Genomic DNA, 19,903 nt, shown 5'->3' on the forward strand with positions numbered 1-19,903 from the left:
AATGGCAATGTGTGATCCGCCAACTGCAGTTCTTGGCTCCTAAGGCAGTAATGATGTTCCCTCCCTTGCAGAGCACAGGCTCACTTATAAGGAAGAGTAATTTGGTGGGCCCTGGAGAGCAGGCGAAGAGCTCCTGGAGCGGAGGGTGCACACTCACAGCCCCAGGCACCCGGAGAGCAACTTACACCAGATCTTTCCAGGTGGGAAAGATCCAGATTCTCTGGGTCTGAGTTGAAAGCAGTCTGCAGGCATATGGAAACCAAAGGCTCTATCCAAATGTCTGGACAGCCCAGAATCAAAGAGAAGGCTGGTCTTGCTGAGGACCCAGGTGGAATTCCCAGGACTGGATCCCATGCTGGGTAGACTGACCCCACCGGAAGAACAGAACCACCAGTTTTCTCAAGGCTTGCTCTGCCTCCCCTGGAGTCTGGCTAGAGCAACCCTGATCTGACCCCGCCATCTAGGCCGGTATCCTTTGAGGCCCGGGTCAGCCACTCATGCCAGTGAGACAGCCTCACATTTGCCGGCTCCATGGCCGCTGCCTCCTTCTTTGGCTCCCCCCCCCCGCCCCCAGAAGCCAGCGTGCTGTGCTCACAGTTAGGAAGGCAGTTCCTCCGGGTCCTCCCCAGCAAGCAGGCTGCGAGCTGCCGCAGGAAGCCCTACGTCCCTGCGGGCTGTCTCCTGGGTTTATTGTAACCCTTCCTCCTGGGCCCAGACAACACGGGGGGACCTCTGAGGCCCATGCCAGTGTGGGTTTGCCTCTTTGACAACACAAAACTCGAGTCTGGCAACCACTGTATTGCAATATGCCTTAAAGCTGCAAATTCCAGAGTGATCGCTAGTGGAGAGGAGCAGAAACACCGGGCTAGAGACAATGTCTTCCGTACAGGGCTTGGAACTCTAAGATCTGGTCTCAATTTAGAATCTACATGTTTGCATTTCCATCCATTCTACTCTTAATAACACGGCAGCTGTCGCTACCACTGCCAACTGCTGCCTCTCCCCGCCTAAGCCAGGTGGCCTCTCTGCTTAAGCGTCAGCGTAGTAGCTTGTCTGCCTTCGTGAGAACCCTGTGAGTGTGTATTTTAAGGAGCAGGCAAAAGGTATGTGAATTCTGTAGCAGATGACGCTCAGTGCCGTACAAGGCCCTGCCTCTGCTCATACTGTCTGCACAGCTCTGAGGTCTTCACTGAGAGGGTGACCCGCGCCGGGTAACCAAGTCCCTCAACCGTGCAGTCCCAGCCCAGGAAGGCTGTATGGAGACTGGCCACCAGGGGGCACTGTCACACCGCGGACCGGCAGCCCTCAGGGAGCAGCTAGGCAAAGCGGAAGGCCTGCGCTTGGTCTTCTGGGCTGTTTTCTCAAGTCGGGGAGGGAATGAACAGGAAATACCATCCAGGTCAGATGGGAATGAAGATCCAAGAGGGCATGAACCCTGGCCGGCAAAACCAACCGCGTCTGCAACCAAACCCTCCCCAGCACGTCAACATGGGAGAGTCGCTGAAGAAACAAGCGCTCGTCTCGTTGTTAGTGTATGTTAAAACAAATTTATTTACACAGTAACATGATGCCACAGAGAACACAGCAAAGTACCACAGCAAACCAAAGGGCGGCACCACCTGGTGACAGAGGGGACCTTACACCGGTAGAGTTACACAACTCTAAAATATGTAAAGGGTTGAAGCTCCAGGATAGAGCAAGAGAAACAAGATTTTCAAATATAGAGTGTGGGCAGAGCCCTGGGGAACTAAGGAGAGACTGGAATGAGGACTGCCATGATTCAAATACTGAGAAGGATGACATCTTGCTTCTGCCCTGATCTCATGCCAAAACGCCCTGCAGATCAACAGAAAATCCCAACCCAGTGTGTTCACACGTAACTCTTTAAAAAACTGGTAAGGGAAGGGATAACCAAGTGGTACTTGGAGCAAGTTTCCTGAAGCAGTGTGGTTTATCCTTCAAAAATGCTACCCTGAAGCCATAGGGCTGTTCAACATTCAAATTATCACGAGTGCAGACACACACGTACTTTCCACACACTATACGGGCAAAGTGGATTTTCCATAATACAATAATAGTCGTAGCAAAATATATGACTCTATACTTCTGCTAGGTTAAAAAATTTCCGACCTCTTTTGATTCCCTGAAACTTTCTTAATTAAAAAAAAAAAAAAAAGCATGGGGGTGAGTGGGGTGGGTAAAGGTGAGAAGCTGGAATAAGCCCAGAGGCTCTCTGGGGGGGGAAGCGTGGGACGGGATGGCGGGAATGCAGGCCCCCGCAGCCCACTTAGGTGGGGAAGCTTCTAGCAGGGGCTGACGCAAAACCTACTCTAATTTCAAACAGCTGCAGAGAGGGGATGGTAACAGCTGTCTAGCACCTTGTGCATCCGGGGCACTTAGAGATATTAAATGATGGTGACGAGTGGTAACCACCTCTGTAGGAAGCTTTATAAAAACGATTAGAATTTGTTAAGAAATCTCCCAGGAGTTCTTTAAACAAACTTACTGGAACTACCACATCTCTTAGAAAAAACTGCCCAGCTTTCAGAATCACACGGCTGTGATGTTCCCAAGCTGAAGTCGGGGCAACAGCCACAGTCATGTCATGGGGAGAGGGACTGGTCCCTTCTCCTTAGATCCTGGGGCCCACGCCTTTCATCATCACCTTCATCTTCTTTTTCTTTTCCTAATAGACAAAATGGACTTGTTTAAAAAAAACAGGTGCTTTTTTTTGGACGATGGATTATTTTATCAGCCAGATCCCTCGACAAGGAATGTACGTGAGCTCTCCTACGGCATCTGCTGGAACTCAGCCTCCTCACCTGGGAAGCATCGGGACACAAAGGCTGGATTTCTTTGGTATCATCTCTATCTAGGATCTCGCACTGTAGCTCCCCTGGCTTCCCTTACGGCATCTTTTTTGGTCCACGGAATCCCTACTTTCGGCGCTGCCAGAAGCACGGACGGCTGGCCTTCAGTGCACAGCTGAGCAAGAGCGGCGCTTGGCTTGGTCTCGGCACGGCACTCTATGAGCTTCAACGAGGTAAAACTGATAAGCCGGTTTCGTGGGCAGCCATCCTGTTCACTCATTAGGCTGGACCAGAATTTCTGATCCTTATCAACTAGTGAGGGAAGTAAAAAACATGTCAGAGTTGGCCTGGGGAAGCCACGTCCCTCTCTCCCTCACCTTCGAGCATGTCTATACTTTATTCATACAGCTAGAATCACTTGGAATTACAATGCAGTATCCTGAGTACATCCTGATTTCTGGGACTAGTCTGTGTGTTTTTCAGATGACTGCCAGTATAATCTAGGGAAAAATATTATATTTGCAGGTTACCAGCAAAACCAAATCAGGTTACTTCCTAGCATTGAAGTGTTTTTAATTCAAATTTGGGAAGCTGAGTGCAATCCTTCCATGCCTTACTATTCAGTAGGTCCCAAAGGTCTCTCATCTGCAGTACTAGAAACTTTAAAATACAGTTTTCCTCCCAGAAATACTGTTTAGATCTCCTGGCTTATGAGTTTTGCATGTTAACAAACTTCTTCTGAGTCTGGAAGTAATACTGGCCCCCACTTAATCTGACGATGAAAGGCTACCCAGCCTCACCAGCACGTTTTACTTTTAGCCCCCCAACGTCAGTGGTGTGGGAGCTTGTGCCCCCTCTACATCTCACCCAGTTCATCCCCAGAGGGCGCACCTTGAAACCCACTGCCGTCCTCTTGGCCTCCAATTCTCACGTACTCTAGGGCTCGGTAGGCCTCGTTCACGATTCACTCAAGGTTCTGCTGTGGACTCCATAGGTTCGACGGCTCTTCCTCCCGTCCTGCACTTACGCTTCGTGAATTAGCTTCTGAGCATCACGTCAGTGTACGTTTACCGAATGGGCTCTCCCTCAGGCTGGCAGGTGGAAGACTCGTATCCTAGTGCTGTCTGTGGACATCGGGTTCTCTTCCTTCCGAGACCAGCCTGCCGCTCTAACAAGGCACTCTGCTGTATGTACATTCAGGCTTGGTCTTGGTTACTCCACCCATCTCCCTGTTTCTCTAGCACCGAGATGTGTCAGAGAGATTGTTCCTGCTCATGTGGGTTAAGGTAAAGTTCCAAAGGTGGCTTAGTTGTTCAAACTCTCGATAAATGGAAGAATCTGTAGTACAGACTTCAACGGAAGTGAAAACATTTCCAGATAATATTGAAGATAGTAACTTGATGTCACTTGAGAAAACTTAAAGTGCTATCCTAGTCATAATGCAAAACTCAAATATATATATATATATATATTATATATATATATATATATACACACATATATATATATATCCGTCTGTGTCTGAAGGTAGGGTTTCTTTCCAGTTGATGAATGAATTCAAAGTTCCTACTATAATTAGAATGGGACTGTAAAAAGAAATATTTGCAATAATATTAGCTTGACTGAATTTCACTATTCTGGAAAAATATTCCGAGGACCACCTGATATAGTAGTACTTCTTGTCTAGAGATACAGTTATTTTGTCTGCTCTGCTCTAACCTGTAACACCCTTTTAAGCCCTCTCTGCCTCACATTCCTCAGCCATCACTCAGAGAAAAATCAATCTAGCCACCTGTCTCTGGGAAGCCTGAGGCCCTTCTCTGATTAGTGGCACTCGTCTTTTGCCCTTAAAAAATCTGAATATAAAAACAGTACTAAACAACTCTGGTGCGAAGGAGGTGCTCAGTTACCAGTGCTCTAAGATAACGGTAGTGGCGAGTGTCCATGCCTAGAATACTACAGAGCTAACACAAAGAAGGCTGAAGCCAAGTCAAACAGAAAAAGAAAAGAAAAGAAAAGAAAAAAGATACCTAGAGAACAAACAGAGGGACCAGAAACATTCTTCATTAAATATGAAACCTCATTAAATAGTCAACATTCAAATTTACATGGGCAAGGCACCACGAGCATGACATTGAGAGAGTGTCTCAATCTGCGAACCTTCTGGGGGAGGGCGGGGGGACTGCGAAGGGAATGTGCTGGCTGACACGCTCAGTGGTCTGTGTGCTGCTACTTCAGTGTATAACGAGGCAAGGACTTATGTGCACATGGGCTATGCTAAGGTGAACTAAACACCAGGTTGCTAGGCGAGGCGCGGCCCTGCCACAGGACATGGAGACGGAGCGGACTGCTGGCCTGCAGCGGCGTGCCTGCTCTGCAGCCATTCCCAGGGGCAGAGCCCTGCACTCCGGCCAGGGGAGGCGAGGCTCTTTGTGGGCCAATGCGCTCTTTTCCTTGGGAGTCCAGTACTGCTGGCCAGGAGGACGGGGACAGCCTCCACTTGGAGCCTTCCATGGCCCATATTCCTAAACACAAACAACAACAACAAAACAACGAAAAAACACAAAGAAGATCACAATAAAATACATTCTTCTCCTTTCTTGATCCTCTTTGATGTAGGTGAATCATATGAAAAAGGCTGTTAAAAATGTTAAAAGTTTAGAAATGTCCACAAGGCCACTACTGTGCTCTCTAAGTAATACTGCACAATCAGTCTCGGCTTTCAGAAGCTCTGCGCCGGCCGACGAGGGGACCCGGGGCCCCCTCGCAGGCCAGATGCAGAGAACGCACCTCTCAGCCCTGCCCCGGGCTGGTCCCCTCAGAGGCCCGGCCTCCACTCCCAGCATGCACGCGCACACCCACGTGCACGCACACTCACACCGAGTGACTCTTGGGATTTCAAGGTTGAAGTAAACAGATACTCACAGTTTTGAATAACACAAGCACACACATGTCACCTCCCACCCCCACCACCTGGAAGGAACACTCATGTCTTAGCGCAAATCCGTATGTGCCAAGGGAGGAAAGGGAGGATTTCTGTAGAACTTGCTTCAGGTGAAATTGCAACACAAACACTGTAATATACAGCTAAAAAATACATACAAAAATTGCACATGTATTCATAGGAGAGGGGCACGGACCCCATGTGCAGTGCACGGCTCGCAGGCACCCACCTCAGCAATCAAAATCCCCGCCAGCCGTCCTCCGGAGCCACCGCAGGGAGTCCTGTGGCGTGATGTGCCCGTGCCGCCGGCAGGCAGCCTCTCCCGCAGAGGCCAGCGTCCTGAGGAGGAGGCCGGCAGCCTCATCGGTGGCCTTCTCCCCTCCCTGGCCTCCGGCCGCCCTCACAGCCAGCGCGCCGTGCCCTCCGAGCAGATCTTAGAGCTCAACTGACAGCCGTTTCGTGCACGGCTGACGTCTACAGCATTTGGGAGGCTAGTTAACACGGCTACTGGGAGGAGGAAGCTGGCCGATTACCGCTCAGGGGAACACTGGGATCTGGGCTCCGCCAGCCCTGGCCGTCCACACGGACAGCTCTGACAGTAATCAAAGACAGCACTTTCGTCGATCCCCCGGGGGGGCCCCTAGGGAACTGCATGTGTGGGAAATCATCTCCTGGTGTCCTGCCAGCTCTTTATCAGATCACCCTGCGGAGGCACTGGGACACCACCTTGGGTCAGTTCTGTAAGGCGCCGTAAGTGGCTGATAAACCCAAACTTCATTGGCAAGTGGACAGAGTCAAGGTGAAGGAGAATCAGGCAGTGGCAGCAGAGGGCAGACCAGTAGGGCCACCCCCCATGGAGTGCACCCACTTACCCAGGACAAGTGAAAATGCGTCCATGACCCAGGGGATGCAACCTCTCCTTGTCCTTTGACCATCTGCGGGAACAAAGGATAGAGTCCCCAGACACAAAACTGGCCCGATGCTAAGGATGGCAGTTCTGCCTGGTAAGAGAGTCAGTGATTGATACTTCAAAGAAAAAAAAATCTGTTGTGAGAGCTTTAGTGGATGATGGTAAGGACAGGTCAAATCTGTCTATTGCTAGTGAGAATAAATACTTGGTGTTAAAAAGACAGGTGATATTCAGAATTACGGAGGAGCTGGACACAGCTCACTGAGTTCATACCAAAAGAGCTGTCCCTTCCGGGATGGACATTTTCATTTTCTACCTGCATTTGGGGACAATTAGGGTGAAAGGTGTTAGTTCCAATGGAAGCCAACTGCACGACCGTACAGTGAAGACAGACCCAGCTTCGTGCTTGGTGTGGAGCCGTGGATAAGCCTTCAGGAGGGCCTCATGTTTCCCGGACAGGGATGGAAGGTTGGCCTCTCTTCTTTCCTTGAATTCTGTGGGAGCACTGGGAAGGGGGCGTGCACAGATGACTTGAAGAGGAAATGAAGAACAGCAGCAACCAGGACAGACTAGCGGTGTTGCAGGGCTTTCACGATACAGCCGAGGGAGTCCGGAGTGGCAAAAGCCAAATACTGGGCACACAGCCAGTCCTCCAGGCTGACCCCCCCCTCCCTGTCCAGGGACTTCTCGGCAAACTTGATCATGAGCAGTGTTCGCCTGATGTCGAGCCAGTTCTGGAGCAGGGCGCTCCTCTGCGCTGGGCCGGGAGAGACGGCCAGAGTCTGGAAGAGGTCTTCCCGGGGGCCCCAGAGCAGACACTGGAGGATGCCTTTGGCGTCTGAAATGAGGATCCGCTCAGAAGGGTTGGGATTGAGGAGGCAGCTGGCCAGCTGCTGCAGGCCCCGGGAATAGGCGGAGCGGAGTGGGATGCGAGGCAGGTCTGCTCGAGTGTACTCTTTCTCCTTCAGCTCTGGGTTCTCATCGAAGGGGTTGGGCAGGTGCAGCATCTCGTAGATGAGGATGCCTGTCTGGAACTCATCACACTTCTTATACTGGGTGGCTGTTATGATCTCTGGGGCAAGGCGGGACTGGTCGCGGAGGATCTCGGGGTCCACCAGATGGCTCTTCTGCTTGGCCTGAGAGAAGTTGCTTACTATGAGCCTCGTGGGACAAGAGGAGGTGGGGCTGGACTCTGCAGGCCCCAGGCCCTGGCTGGCTCCCCCCGGCTGGTAGTGGACAAGCAGCAGGTTCTCCAGACGAAGATCGCAGTGAGTGACACGGTAGGGTTTGAGGTGCTCCAGGCCGGAGCACAGCTGTAAGAGCAGCAGACACACTTGCCTCTCGTACAAGTCCGGGCTCTTCCCGTGCTGGGCCAGAGAGTCTCGCACAAAATCAGCCACGGTGAGACAGGGAACCTCTCTGGTGATGACCACAACGTGGCTTCTCTGCTTCCTGCTCATGGCCCCCTGGCTTGCTTTCTGGGATGACTCTGCTTCAGAGCAGGGCTCCGGGCTTCTCCCATCAGCTTCTTCTTCAGCCTCTTCTTCAGCCTCTTCCACTTCATCCTCTTCCTCTTCGGGGGCATCGGGATCCTCCCAGGGAAGCAGACGATTCGGGACTTCAGCAAGGAAGTGACCACAGTCCTGCTGGATGTTAAAATGGACAGCCAGACTCTGCCGGACCGCCAAGCTGTGATAATACTGCTGAGACTCTTCAGCTTTGCTCTTACAGATCTGGAAGAAGAACGCAAATAACACAATGCAAAATGCACACTTGCGTAACCAGGCCTAGATGCGTAAAGGAAGATTAACTGGAAGGTGAGTGGTGGGGGACAAACCGTGCTGTAGTGAAGTCTTCAGAAAGGGTCTCGCTAGTCCTGTGCCGAGCAACAGTAGCAATGGCAGGAGCCGTTTCTTAAGGCTATCTACCTGCTGAGCACTTTATGTATATTATCTCTAGTCCTTACACCAACCCTTCAAAGTAGGCTGCAGATTCATTTAAAAAAAAAAAAAAAAAAAAAAAAAGCCCAGAGCTACCAGCTTGCAAACCCAAGCCTAACACCGCAGCTTGCTTTTTCTACCATACCTTGTACATCATCTAGAAAACAGAACCAAGAATAATTTTTACCTACTTTCTGTAGAGGCTCACAGCCCAGACTTACACAGCAGCTCTATAAAGTGGGCCAGGATACCTTATTTTATCACTGGTCAGGAGAGTAACATAATATTGGCCAGGTAAAGTGTGGGTTTTCCTAATTTTCAATGAATGTCACTGTCACTACTCAGGCATGCATGGTTGACTGGCAAGGTAGAGACAAAGGTTTGAAAGAATCGGTGGTCTGACCTCTTCAGAGCACAACCAACATTTCAACGGCAGGACTCTGAGTTTCATGCTTTCTCTTAACAGGCCTCTTGTAAAGGCCAATATTTAGGCAGCAAGGCCTTCCAAAAAGAATTTTATTAAGTGGTTATGGATCATGCAAGAGTTTTTTGATCACAAACATTAGCCAGGAGTTCTACATACCAAAACAACTACTGTATTTCTAGTCATCCAGGGTTAGAAAAAGTAAAAAAGCAAAAAGTAAATAAAACCACCCCTAAATGGATTATGCTCATGATAGGACGTGGAGAAGCTGACCGTGGAGGACTTCCAACAGCCCGGCCAGGCAGCTCCTGCACGAGCCTGTAACAGAGGAGCACATTCTCTACCCTCGGCTGGGATATGCTGCTGGACTTCACAGGGATCCAGGCCTCCCAGCAACAGGCACCTGGAAGTGTTCACACTGCCTGTTTGCTTCAGTAATACAGAAAAGAAACAAATTTTAAAAAGGATTTTCTAGCTACTTTTATTTTTTTAAAATGTACATTTTCTTGGGAGGGTGCTGATGAGTCTCCCAGTTCTGAAAAAGAGCACACTCTGATTTTCATTCAAACAGATATTAAGAAAAATATGAACTAGGTGATGGGGACTCAAGAGTACACCTCTCATAATGAAAAAGAAAAGAAGAAAAGAAAACAACAAAAAGAAAAAACTCCCCCCCAAACCAGACCAAAGGTAAAGGAGTATCTGGGGGAGAGGAACATCTTCTCTCATTTACTGTATTTATGCATATTTATTACACTTAGAGTCTCGACACCAGTAATCAATACCAGAGAAATCCCTCTCTCTCTCCTTCTCTCTTCAAATATTACACGACCGACTTCATCAATTTGAGGGCACACTAAGCATTTCTTCTTTAACCAACTTCTGGTCTTGAAACAGAGATAACCCCAGGCTGAGTTCAAGTTCAAACATATATCTTTCGGAAAATATGATCTTTGGAAAGCTCTCAAAGTCTCTGTACACGCGGTATAATATATACTCCTATATGCTCATCAATCACAACGTGAATTCTTTCTATACTGTACTGCTGGCAACATTTCATATTTATGTGTCAGCAGGTATTGAAAACTCCTATACTAGCCATCTTTTAGTTGCATAGGAGTTGGATCTAGGACATGGCACCATTAAACCCATTTCCAATTTTAATAATTTGCTCAATATCCCATCACTGGCTGGAATGAAAGTTCAAAGGTCCCAAGTCCTCAGTCTTTGAAAAGTCAATCAAATACCACTGAGTTGAGTTGAATGAGACTGTGGTTAAACTCTAGCAGTCAGTTTATAGAAAGGACACTCACCAAAGACTTGGCAGGTTTGGGATTTAGTCCTGCCAATGACTGTATAACCCTGGGCATCTCAGCTAATTTCTCTGGGTCTCAGTCTCCCTAAAAAGGGAGATAACAGAAAAAAAATCCTGAAACCTACTACTCCGGGCACTTGTGAGGATTAAATGAGAGCAACTCTGTAAAGTCGATCTCAAAGCTACACAAACGTAACATTGCAAATGACTAAGACAATGAACAACCTGCAAATGTTACAAGTGATGTAATATTATAGAATCTTCATGTGTTTTCAAACAGAGAAAGCAAAACAGAAAAATGCATCTTCCTTTTGAGTCCTGAGAGCCACCCGCCCCAGCAGTGAGGCTCTCTGACCATGGGTTTGGTGGAGGCAGCCGGAGAGGAAGAGCTAAAGTCCAACACCCTCTCAGGCCACAAGTCAGACTGTCAGTATGTTCTGGTCCCTGACAGGCCCAATCTAAGGCTGAAAGAGAGAGAGAAGTGTCTGACCACTCTGTAGTTTCTACTATGCTGAGTCGTACTGAAAAAAACTTGCCACTCTGTGGTGTGGCGTTAGAAGCAGAGAAGGTATTCTAATCGTGACTTCTCCTTGCATCGTGTTATTCGGGTGGTATCCGCCCACACACAGACACACACACTTTCATAAGATTCCCCAGAGCTGTGTGAGCAGACAAGAACATGGACACTACAACAAGAATTTATGTTTAGTTTCACAGATCAACTTGAGATAAAGGTTCAAAGTGATTTACAAAGGAGAAATGATAAATTGTTCGACCACTCTGGATGCTCTGAAGGAAAATGGGCTGCCTGGCTAGCCAGCCCGAGCGGGTGGCACTTCCTTATCTCCTCATCTTACAATATAGAGACAGGCTGAAGAATAATGGGTCACTCTAGTTTAAAGGGTAAAGGGAAAAGAGAAAAGTCTGGAAAGAGGGAAACAAAATATTAGGGCTTCTAATTGGTTCACAACCATGAAAATAGTTATAATCAAATTACAGACCTATGGAGATTTCCAAAATAGAATTTCTTGTATGATGAGTATCTCATAAATCTCTATTATGGAGCTTGTGATGATGTTAATTTAGGTAGGAGTATTATATGATTCTATGTACCACACGGTAGCAATTTTTCAAATATTAATAACTTGACTCCTTCAGTTTAAAAAAAGAAACTCAAAATGACCTGACTTCAGATGATGAATTTCTAGTCCAAAAGTTATTTCAGAAAACAAGCCGCTCTTTCCAGAACAAATGGACAGGATTCCTCCTGCTGGTTGTTGTTTTGACCTCCTTCCCTTACCCGATATTTTCTCTACCAGGAAGCAAAGTGACTTCTTCTTGGCTTCCCATTTTCATTTATCTTTCTTGAAAGGAATTTACATTTCTTCCCTAAAAGGATAGCTGGTGTGGAGTGCAGGAATTTCCAAAGAGATGCCACTCCCTAAGAATGATTTCCACAGGACTTCTAAGCTTCCCCAAATTTTGAAATAGGAACAAAACAGGAGCTGGAATGGTCCCATATCTTCGTGTAAGATTCTCTTTTTTAATGGGAGAAAAATCATCTCATACTGTTTTAACTACGTGTGGAATAACCGATTTAACCTGCCACCAATTTTGGCAGATTCGTCCTGTCTGCACTTCCGGAATGGGAAGGAAAGCTCGGCCAGAGCCTGAACGACGGTGACACTAGAGGGCGCCATAATATCGCCATCCAGGAGTCCTTTCCGGGGCAGCTGCGGCGAAAGAACAAAACCAGGCCGGGGAAGGTTAACGTCCTACAGTATGCCCTAGGTCCTCTTTCTGGACAAGTTACTGGTTCTGTGAAGGTCGCAATACCGAATTCATGCGACAGGAGCGCTTTCTGTGAAGAGCACAAACAGGAAGAGATGCGCGCGCGGCGACCCCGGCCTGCTTGGCCGCTCAGACGGCACCCCTCCCGAGCTACTTCTCCAGAGGAAGCCAGAAGCCCATCTCAAGGGACAGCCCGCCAGGGGTCGTTGCACACCCACCAACATGCATAAAACACTGCCACAAAAACAGGGGCCTGCGAGGAAACGGAGTTGTCTCATCCGAAAGGATGAGTGAGGACAGAGAAGAAAAAGGGAAACTATTCATTGGCAGCACGTGAGCATTCAAACAAGCATCTGATGGCTTCTTAGCACTTTCCACCTGTGAAAAATACTTAAGTGATCCAGCCAGAGCCCCAAATATAGTGGGTTGGGGAACCCCTTAGCCACCGATCAATCACCGGTTGGAAAATGGAAAAAAAAAATGCTTCCAGAGCCAGAGGCCTTCTCCTGAGGCCTTCTCAGACCCAGGTCAAACCACACAACACTTACACAACCTGATCTTAGTGGGGAAACAGCCTGGTAATCGTTCTTCACACACAGCCTTAAAAGTTTAATTCCAAACATTCCCTTCAATACAGGGGCTCATTTTCTGTGTTGCTCATGGCAACTGCTCTGCATACCTTTGAGTCAAATCTGCCATTATAAAGCATTTATGTTTATAATAATAATAATCTCAACCGAGACAGTGAACTTTTAAAAAGCAGAGTGTGGGGAGCTTTGACTGTAAATTCCCATTAAAAGCAGCTGGGAAGAAGACTACGAGTCTGATACTGTGGACCCTTTCAGAATGCGCACAATGCCTGCCTGGAACCCGTAAAGAGGATGTCCATACATCTTGCTGTCCTTTCAACACTGGGGAGTGGAACAGATATTCAGTTGAAGGCAACACAGTAGGGAGGCAGGGGGAAAAGGTGGACATCTGGCACCACGTTAGGGAAGTGGCTGGGGAATACATCAGCTGTCGAACAGAGTGATATTATCCATTTTCCTTTATTTGACTCTTTCTCCCAAAGGCTCCTTGAAATGCTAGTGTTTGTGGGGGGAAGTCTGTTCTCTGTCCTCTTTTCTCATGGACACACTCCCTTCAGCAAGCTCATGGCTTCGACCATCTTGATACGTTATTGACTTCCACATTTGTAACCCAGACTTGCCTCAGAGCTTTAGACTCATCTCCTCAATGGCCTACTTGATTCCCCCCTCCCTCGTATGTCCTACCCCACAGACCCTTAAACTCAACATTACCAAACCCAAACTCTTCTTCCCACCGAAACCCCCGGTCTTCTAGTACTCCCTCTTCTTGGTGAATGGAGCCGTTATCTGTCCCAACATCGGTCTAAGAAATCAAATTCACTCTGGATTTCTCCTCCATCTTCACTCCCTACATCTAATCAATCACCAATTTTAATCAATTCTGTTCCCAAATAACTTTCAAATTATCCTCTTGTCTCCATCATCTATTGCTACCATTATCACCGGCATGGAGTACTACAAAAGATTTCCAACTGGTCTCCCTGCCTCTCATGTGACTTCCCTCAAACACCAGAGCCACCTTTCAAAAAAATTGGATACCGCTTGCCTAATATTTAAACCTAGTGCTCCCACTATCTTCACAGGAGAAAGGCCTGGCCTGGCCTCCCTTTCCAGTCTTATTTCTCACATCTCTTTCACTTTTGCCATATTGAACTACCAGCAGCCAGCCCCCTGGCTTCCACCCGCCAGGTGTTCTCTCTGATCAGGGCAACTCTTCACCCCTCATCTGCCTGAGGGATTCCTACTTACTCTTTCAAAACCATTAGCATGTGTCAGTTCTGTCAAAGAGAGAAAGCACTGAATACCCTAAACGTCCTTTCTGTGTTTCCTGCATACGTCTCTATTATTACAGACAGTGCATTTTTTGGGTCTGTCTTAAGAGCAGATATTGGCATCAGCAGGGCCTACCACAGAGCAAGGCATACTGTGCATGCTCTCAACAGGTCTGTACAAAACACTGAGAAAGGCGACATCTGATCTGGTGTGGCCACGGGGTTATTTACTCTGAGCAGCTAGAATATAGGAACAGCTTTTATGAAGCAGGTGGAAGCTGGCAAGGTGATGGGGAGGGGGCAACGGCAGACTAATCTGAGTGACGAACACTCATGACCTGACGACGCAAATGAGTAAAATTTGAACAATGGAGGCTGTCCGCTGAGTCCAGGCTGCCCTTAAAGGCTTGGTGGTTTTGCACTGCACAAACCTACACAAAATGACAATGTTCTTCAACATTCCATTCAATTTCTTCTACTTTTCCCTAAAGAAAACAATAATTACAAAACACAGGACCCTTCAAAAATATTCCAAATTGGCTTTTATTTCTCCATTGATGGGCCCAGTCGGCCTAGTACGCCTTCAGCCGACTTCCACTTTATCAGCAGGAAATCTCATTTCCATCTCACACTACACATTTTACTGTGCCTCAGTGAACCTTAAGTGAGATGGATGTTGTAGGGAATGAATTGTAGAGGGGCAAAAATGAGAAACACTGAAGATCACATATACCATACCATCTGAGCCATTTTATCACATTACACAAAAACACATCTGCAAATGGGAGAGAGCAAGTGTGAAGCAGATAGCCAGTATTTGGTACAACCTTGCTCTAACAACCAGGCTAATCACTCCTAGATCTCAATTCTTTGATCGACCTAGAAGACGTATTGCTTTGCTTGATGCTACAGAGCCAAGACCCACACACACTCAATGCTGTTATAAATATATTAAAAATGGATTAAGTATTTAATATATAAATGCCATCTGGGCCCCAAGTACTCAGAACTCCATGCTACAGGAATCTTCTATGAGCTCTGTCAGGTAGGCCAGGTAATTTATAGCTTGAATTGCTGCAAAAATGTTCACATGCCCAAGAAACCCGTTTTGGAGTCTAGAGAGAAATTCAAAAAGGCAACTGTACAAGATTTTACTATTTTATTTGTAGTTTGTACCCATTAAATCTTTTCATGCTCCCACTCAGCATGTGGAACAAAAGAAAATCACTTGCGTTTCTGAGCTAATAATTTGGGCTGACAGAATGATGCCCAGGATGTTCACATTAGAGAAACTGAGGTATGGCACAGTTCAATAACCATCTCAGGCACAGATTAGGAGTTCAATTAATTTGAATCCCAATTTATAATTCCCAACTATGTTTGCTCACCTTATTCATGAGAGCTATGGCTTCCTTTTCCCACTAGACTATTCATTTTGATTCCAGATTTACTGAGTACCCAAACCCCTTCCTTCCTAAAACAATTCCCAGTTGACGCTCTCAGGAACGTCTGTCTGCATTCAGCCCTGAAATGAAGCGGACCCTGACCTATGATGGCTAGGACTACGTGCAGTGGGCTGCTGATCAATGGCTTTCTGTGAAGTTTCAATATTAGAACATATTTGTACTGAATTATGAAAGTGGAAGTGGTTTCCCCTCTATAGTTTTTTCCTTATTACTAAGCCAGTAATTAATTGCCTGTGTCGATAGTCTGAACTAGTTGTAAACTCTTACCAATCAGTTATTCCTGTAAATGCTTTTTCATTTAGTGCCTTGCTTTCTCAGCATCCACCCAAATGAGATAAACAAAGACTCTGGAGTCAAATGCAATAAAAGATGGTGGTGTCCGCAGTCCACCTCTACTTACTGCCAGCCTGTAACGAGATTCTTGGCATAGGTGGAAGAAAGGAAACAGCCCGCTGCTGTAACAGGGAAGTGCACATCTTCCCCTAGCTCTGTGAGCTCTTTCCTTGAGAACAAAGACCTGCACTCCACAAAGAGAAGATACGTACTACCCCAAATTTGGAACTCTTGGAAAATAAGGCAGAAATTTATACTTTTTGCTTATGTGAGATTTTTATCATCTTCCTCACAGTAATTTCATCCAAATTTCTTATGTGGTCTCACATAGCAGCATTTATTATAAAATGATCTCATAAAAGCAGTGATAAAGAATGTTCCATTGAGACTGAGCCATAACTTTACCAACTGGCCACTCTGCTTATAGGCAAATGTTGTCATTTGCCCATTCAGGGACAACACTGAGGCACGGCAGGGCCAGTCCACCACTCAGGTATGAGATGATAGGACAGGTTCCATGCAGGAAGCGAGAGGCAGCCTGCCATGAAGCCGGTGACCCTCTGCAAAAGTAATTATTCTTCTCGGGCCGCAGTTTCCTCCTGTGCATGATGATGAATGATGAATGCTGGCCCTTCTAAAGTTGTCTTGAGTCTACTTTGGGGATTACGTGTTTGGTCAGTGACTACCCAGATTCTTTGAAAGGAGGAAAAAGCAAGGTAGATTTTATTTAGAACAGGGAAGTTTTAAGTTCATGCTTTAAATTTGTGTTAAGTTTTATTTAGAGAGCAGGAAGTTAGGGGCTGGAGGCCAGCCAATATGCAGCCCACAGAGACAGGTCTGATCTGCTGGGTGGTGGCTCCCCAAATGGTGATGAGGGGATAAAAGGAGACAAGAATGAGACAGAAATAGAAGTTGGAGGTTAGATATTGTCTGGGCATCAATCTGGCCTTTCCTTCACCAAAACACTTACAAAAGTAGACTGTGCTCACTGCCTCCACAACCTCACTGGTCCATACATTCTCTAACTGGCTGCATCTGGTGTCTGCTCCCATTATTACCAAGATTGCATTTTCTTGAGGTTTACTAGAGATTGAACTCCTGCCTTCTCCTTACTCCGCTCAAGCTTTCTGCAGTCCTGGACTCTTTGATCTGTGGGTCCTCGCCCTCTGCTACCTCTTTTCCAATGTTCCTGCTTTGGGTCACTAGATGGGTGGGCCTTTTTCTGATTGTGCAGACTCTCCACTATAATCACATACATTCCCAGTTTGAACTAAATCAAGTCTATGAGAAGACTGGGTAACCATATTTCTAGTCTTCATCTCCGTTTTGAGTACCAAATGTACTATTTTTATCTGGCTCTGGGTTTCTCTAGGATTGGCTATCCTATGGGCATGCTGAACGGAGAGTTCATCTTTCTGGCTGTTCTGATTCATATTTCAGTTAATGGCATCACCATCCTCCTGGGGTGGTCTCTCATCCTATATCCAGCCTCTCACCAGACATGGTCTACCACCTGTTTCAGCTCTTTTACCACCTGCCCCTTCTTTCCCACTGTTCAGGGGCTCATTATTATTCACCTGGACTACTGCAACAGTGTCATGACTGGCTTCCCTTCTGGACTCTCCCATCACAGTTTTCCTCTAAAATCATTTCACCACAGTTTTCTTCCAAAATCATTGATCTTAACGTTATCCCTCCCTTTAAAAATCCTTAGTGATTTCTTATAAAACACGAACTAAAGTCTAACTTCTTGAACACATCATTCAAAGCTCTAAATGTGGTCCCAAATCTTTCCATAGCCAAATTTTTCAATATTCTATCCATGCACTGCATTCACCACAGTGTGAAGTGTTTGTTCCCGAGATAGTGTTAACAATGACTTCTGTCATTCGTTGTCATTCATCTTTACATTTCTACATACCACTCTGAACCTTCATTATAATCTGTCTGGTTTAAGAGTTATTTATGCCTTTGTCTTCCCCACTGGAATATAAGCACCTTGAGGGTGAGGTTTTGTCTTATTCACATGTATTTCTGTAAGTCCACATGGATATCACTATTTTTTAAACAGTAAATGTTTGCCAAAAGATCAAGAAATATTTCCTGAATGCCTGTTATGTACGTGGTACTATTTTGGATAGTATATACTGCTATCTGATGCTAAATATACTAGATTAACACTGTAACAAGGATATAAGCATTAATAACTCTGGTCCCTGCCATGGGGAAGCTCAACAGTGGGGAGGGGAGGCATGTGACTTTAATTGTATAACAGTACTGCTGTATAATCATACAACTGTAGCATGATAATGCAGTGATAGAGAAATCCACTAAGTATAGAGTGGTACTCAGAGAGGAGCTGTCAACATGTTCTCAGAACATCAGAGAAGAAAATTCACAGAGCTGGATTCTTTAAGAAAACAGGAGCTTTCTAGGTACATGAGAAGAGAGTGGAGGAATAAATAGGTACCATTTACTGAATGCTTTCTTTGTGCAAATGATGCTCTGAGCACTATATACATCACTATGGACATATTGACTCTGTGATTTTTCACAATGGCTTTAAGAAGAATGGTGTATTTTCTCCATTTTACAGATAAAGATACTGGGCACTGGGCTTAGAAAAGGCATGTAACTGGACCAAATTAACACAGCTAATAAGTTGCTGAAGTACAAATTTAAACCCAGGTCTGTCTGACTTAAAAGCTCAAATTCTTAATCACTATGTCGACAGTCCTCAAATTCTGTGTAGGAACCACCCGGCGTGCTTGCTAACAGTGCAGTTTCCCAGGCCTCACTTCTAATGAGGACCCCTCAGGTGATCCTGAAATAGGTCACCTGTACATGACAAGTCTCTTCCCAGAAGCTCAGACCAGAGAGGAACCAGTGTTTGCAAGGCCAGGTAGCATGAAATGGGAGCTATTTATAATTTGTGCTAGAGGATGAAACTACAGGGATCAACAACTAAAGATACCCACCTTCAAGAAGCTCAGTGTCAAATGAGCTAAAATCTCCAATTCATTGTTTTTTTTAATTGAAAAAATAGTATGACATTATTTTAAAAAAAAATCAAAATCACCTATAATTATCACTACTCTAACATAGGCATTAATTGCATATTACCATTTTGTAGGTGAATTTTTAAAAAGTTACAATCATACTATTTGGTATTCTGCTATTTTCATGTGATATTTTATGAAAAATGTTTTCCATGATTTTATATGGTCTTCATAATTACTATTTAATGGCCACAAACATTCCATTGGACATTACTATCATTTATTAAATTTTTCCTTAGTATCAGACTCTCAGTTTGTTACCAATTTTTGGCATTACTAAAATTCTTGAGGATGCTAGCATTTAGTAGCTTTCTCTCATAATTTTAAGGAAAAACGTTTATATCCTTGAAGTAATGAGAAAGAAACCATGTAAATGCAGAACCTATCTAAATACACTCAGACCAGGGGCATCTGGGTGGCTCAGTCGGTTGGGAGTCTGCCTTTGGCTCAGGTCATGATCCCAGGGTCCTGGGATAGAGCCCTGCCTCAGGCTCCTTGCTCAGTGGGGAGCCTGCTTCTCCCTCTCCCTCTGCCTGCTGCTCCCCCTGCTTGTGCTCTCTCTCTGTGTGTCAAATAAATAAAATCTTAAAAGAAAAAAAAGAAAGAAAAGAAATACACTCAGACCAGTACCTAATATTAAAGAAGAATAATGAGTGATCTAAAAAAATGTTGAGCAGTAATTGTCCATTATTGTTAAGAACAATAATGCATAATTTTATATGTACTTTATAGTTTAGAAAGGAGTTTCACCACATAAACACATGTGCATTATAACAATCTTATGAGGTAGGTTCAGCAGTTAGTATCTATTTATGTGAAAACCAAGAGAGGTTACATGACTTACTTGGGGATACACAGAGATTGATTCAGAATTTGGACCCATGTCAGTTTATGCCAAATCAACTCTTCTTTATTATGTGTTGTGATGGTTTTTAGTTTAAGACCAATACAACTACTAAAGCTATTCATATTGAATGAAAACCAGAATAAAGCTATAGACTGAGCTGTGTCCTCCCTGCATTTGTATGTTGAAGCCCTAACCCCGAATGT

The 19,903-nt window shown here is 45.7% G+C and overlaps 1 protein-coding gene across 1 annotated transcript in view; it reads right to left on the reverse strand.

Moving 5' to 3' along the window:
* Window positions 1-1,530: 1,530 nt before the first annotated feature.
* PEAK1 (pseudopodium enriched atypical kinase 1) overlaps window positions 1,531-19,903 on the reverse strand; it is a 293,673-nt gene continuing 275,300 nt past the window's right edge. Inside the window, exons 9-10 of the mRNA XM_040642949.1 lie at window positions 5,984-8,397; window positions 1,531-5,335 (exon numbers count right to left, since the gene is read on the reverse strand). Of these exons, the coding sequence (XP_040498883.1) occupies window positions 7,234-8,397 (1,164 nt within the window). The 3' untranslated portion in view covers window positions 1,531-5,335; window positions 5,984-7,233. The remainder of the gene's footprint in view (window positions 5,336-5,983; window positions 8,398-19,903) is intronic.

Source organism: Ursus maritimus, unplaced genomic scaffold, assembly GCF_017311325.1.
Source record: "Ursus maritimus isolate PB19 unplaced genomic scaffold, ASM1731132v1 scaffold_27, whole genome shotgun sequence".
NCBI lineage: Eukaryota > Metazoa > Chordata > Mammalia > Carnivora > Ursidae > Ursus > Ursus maritimus.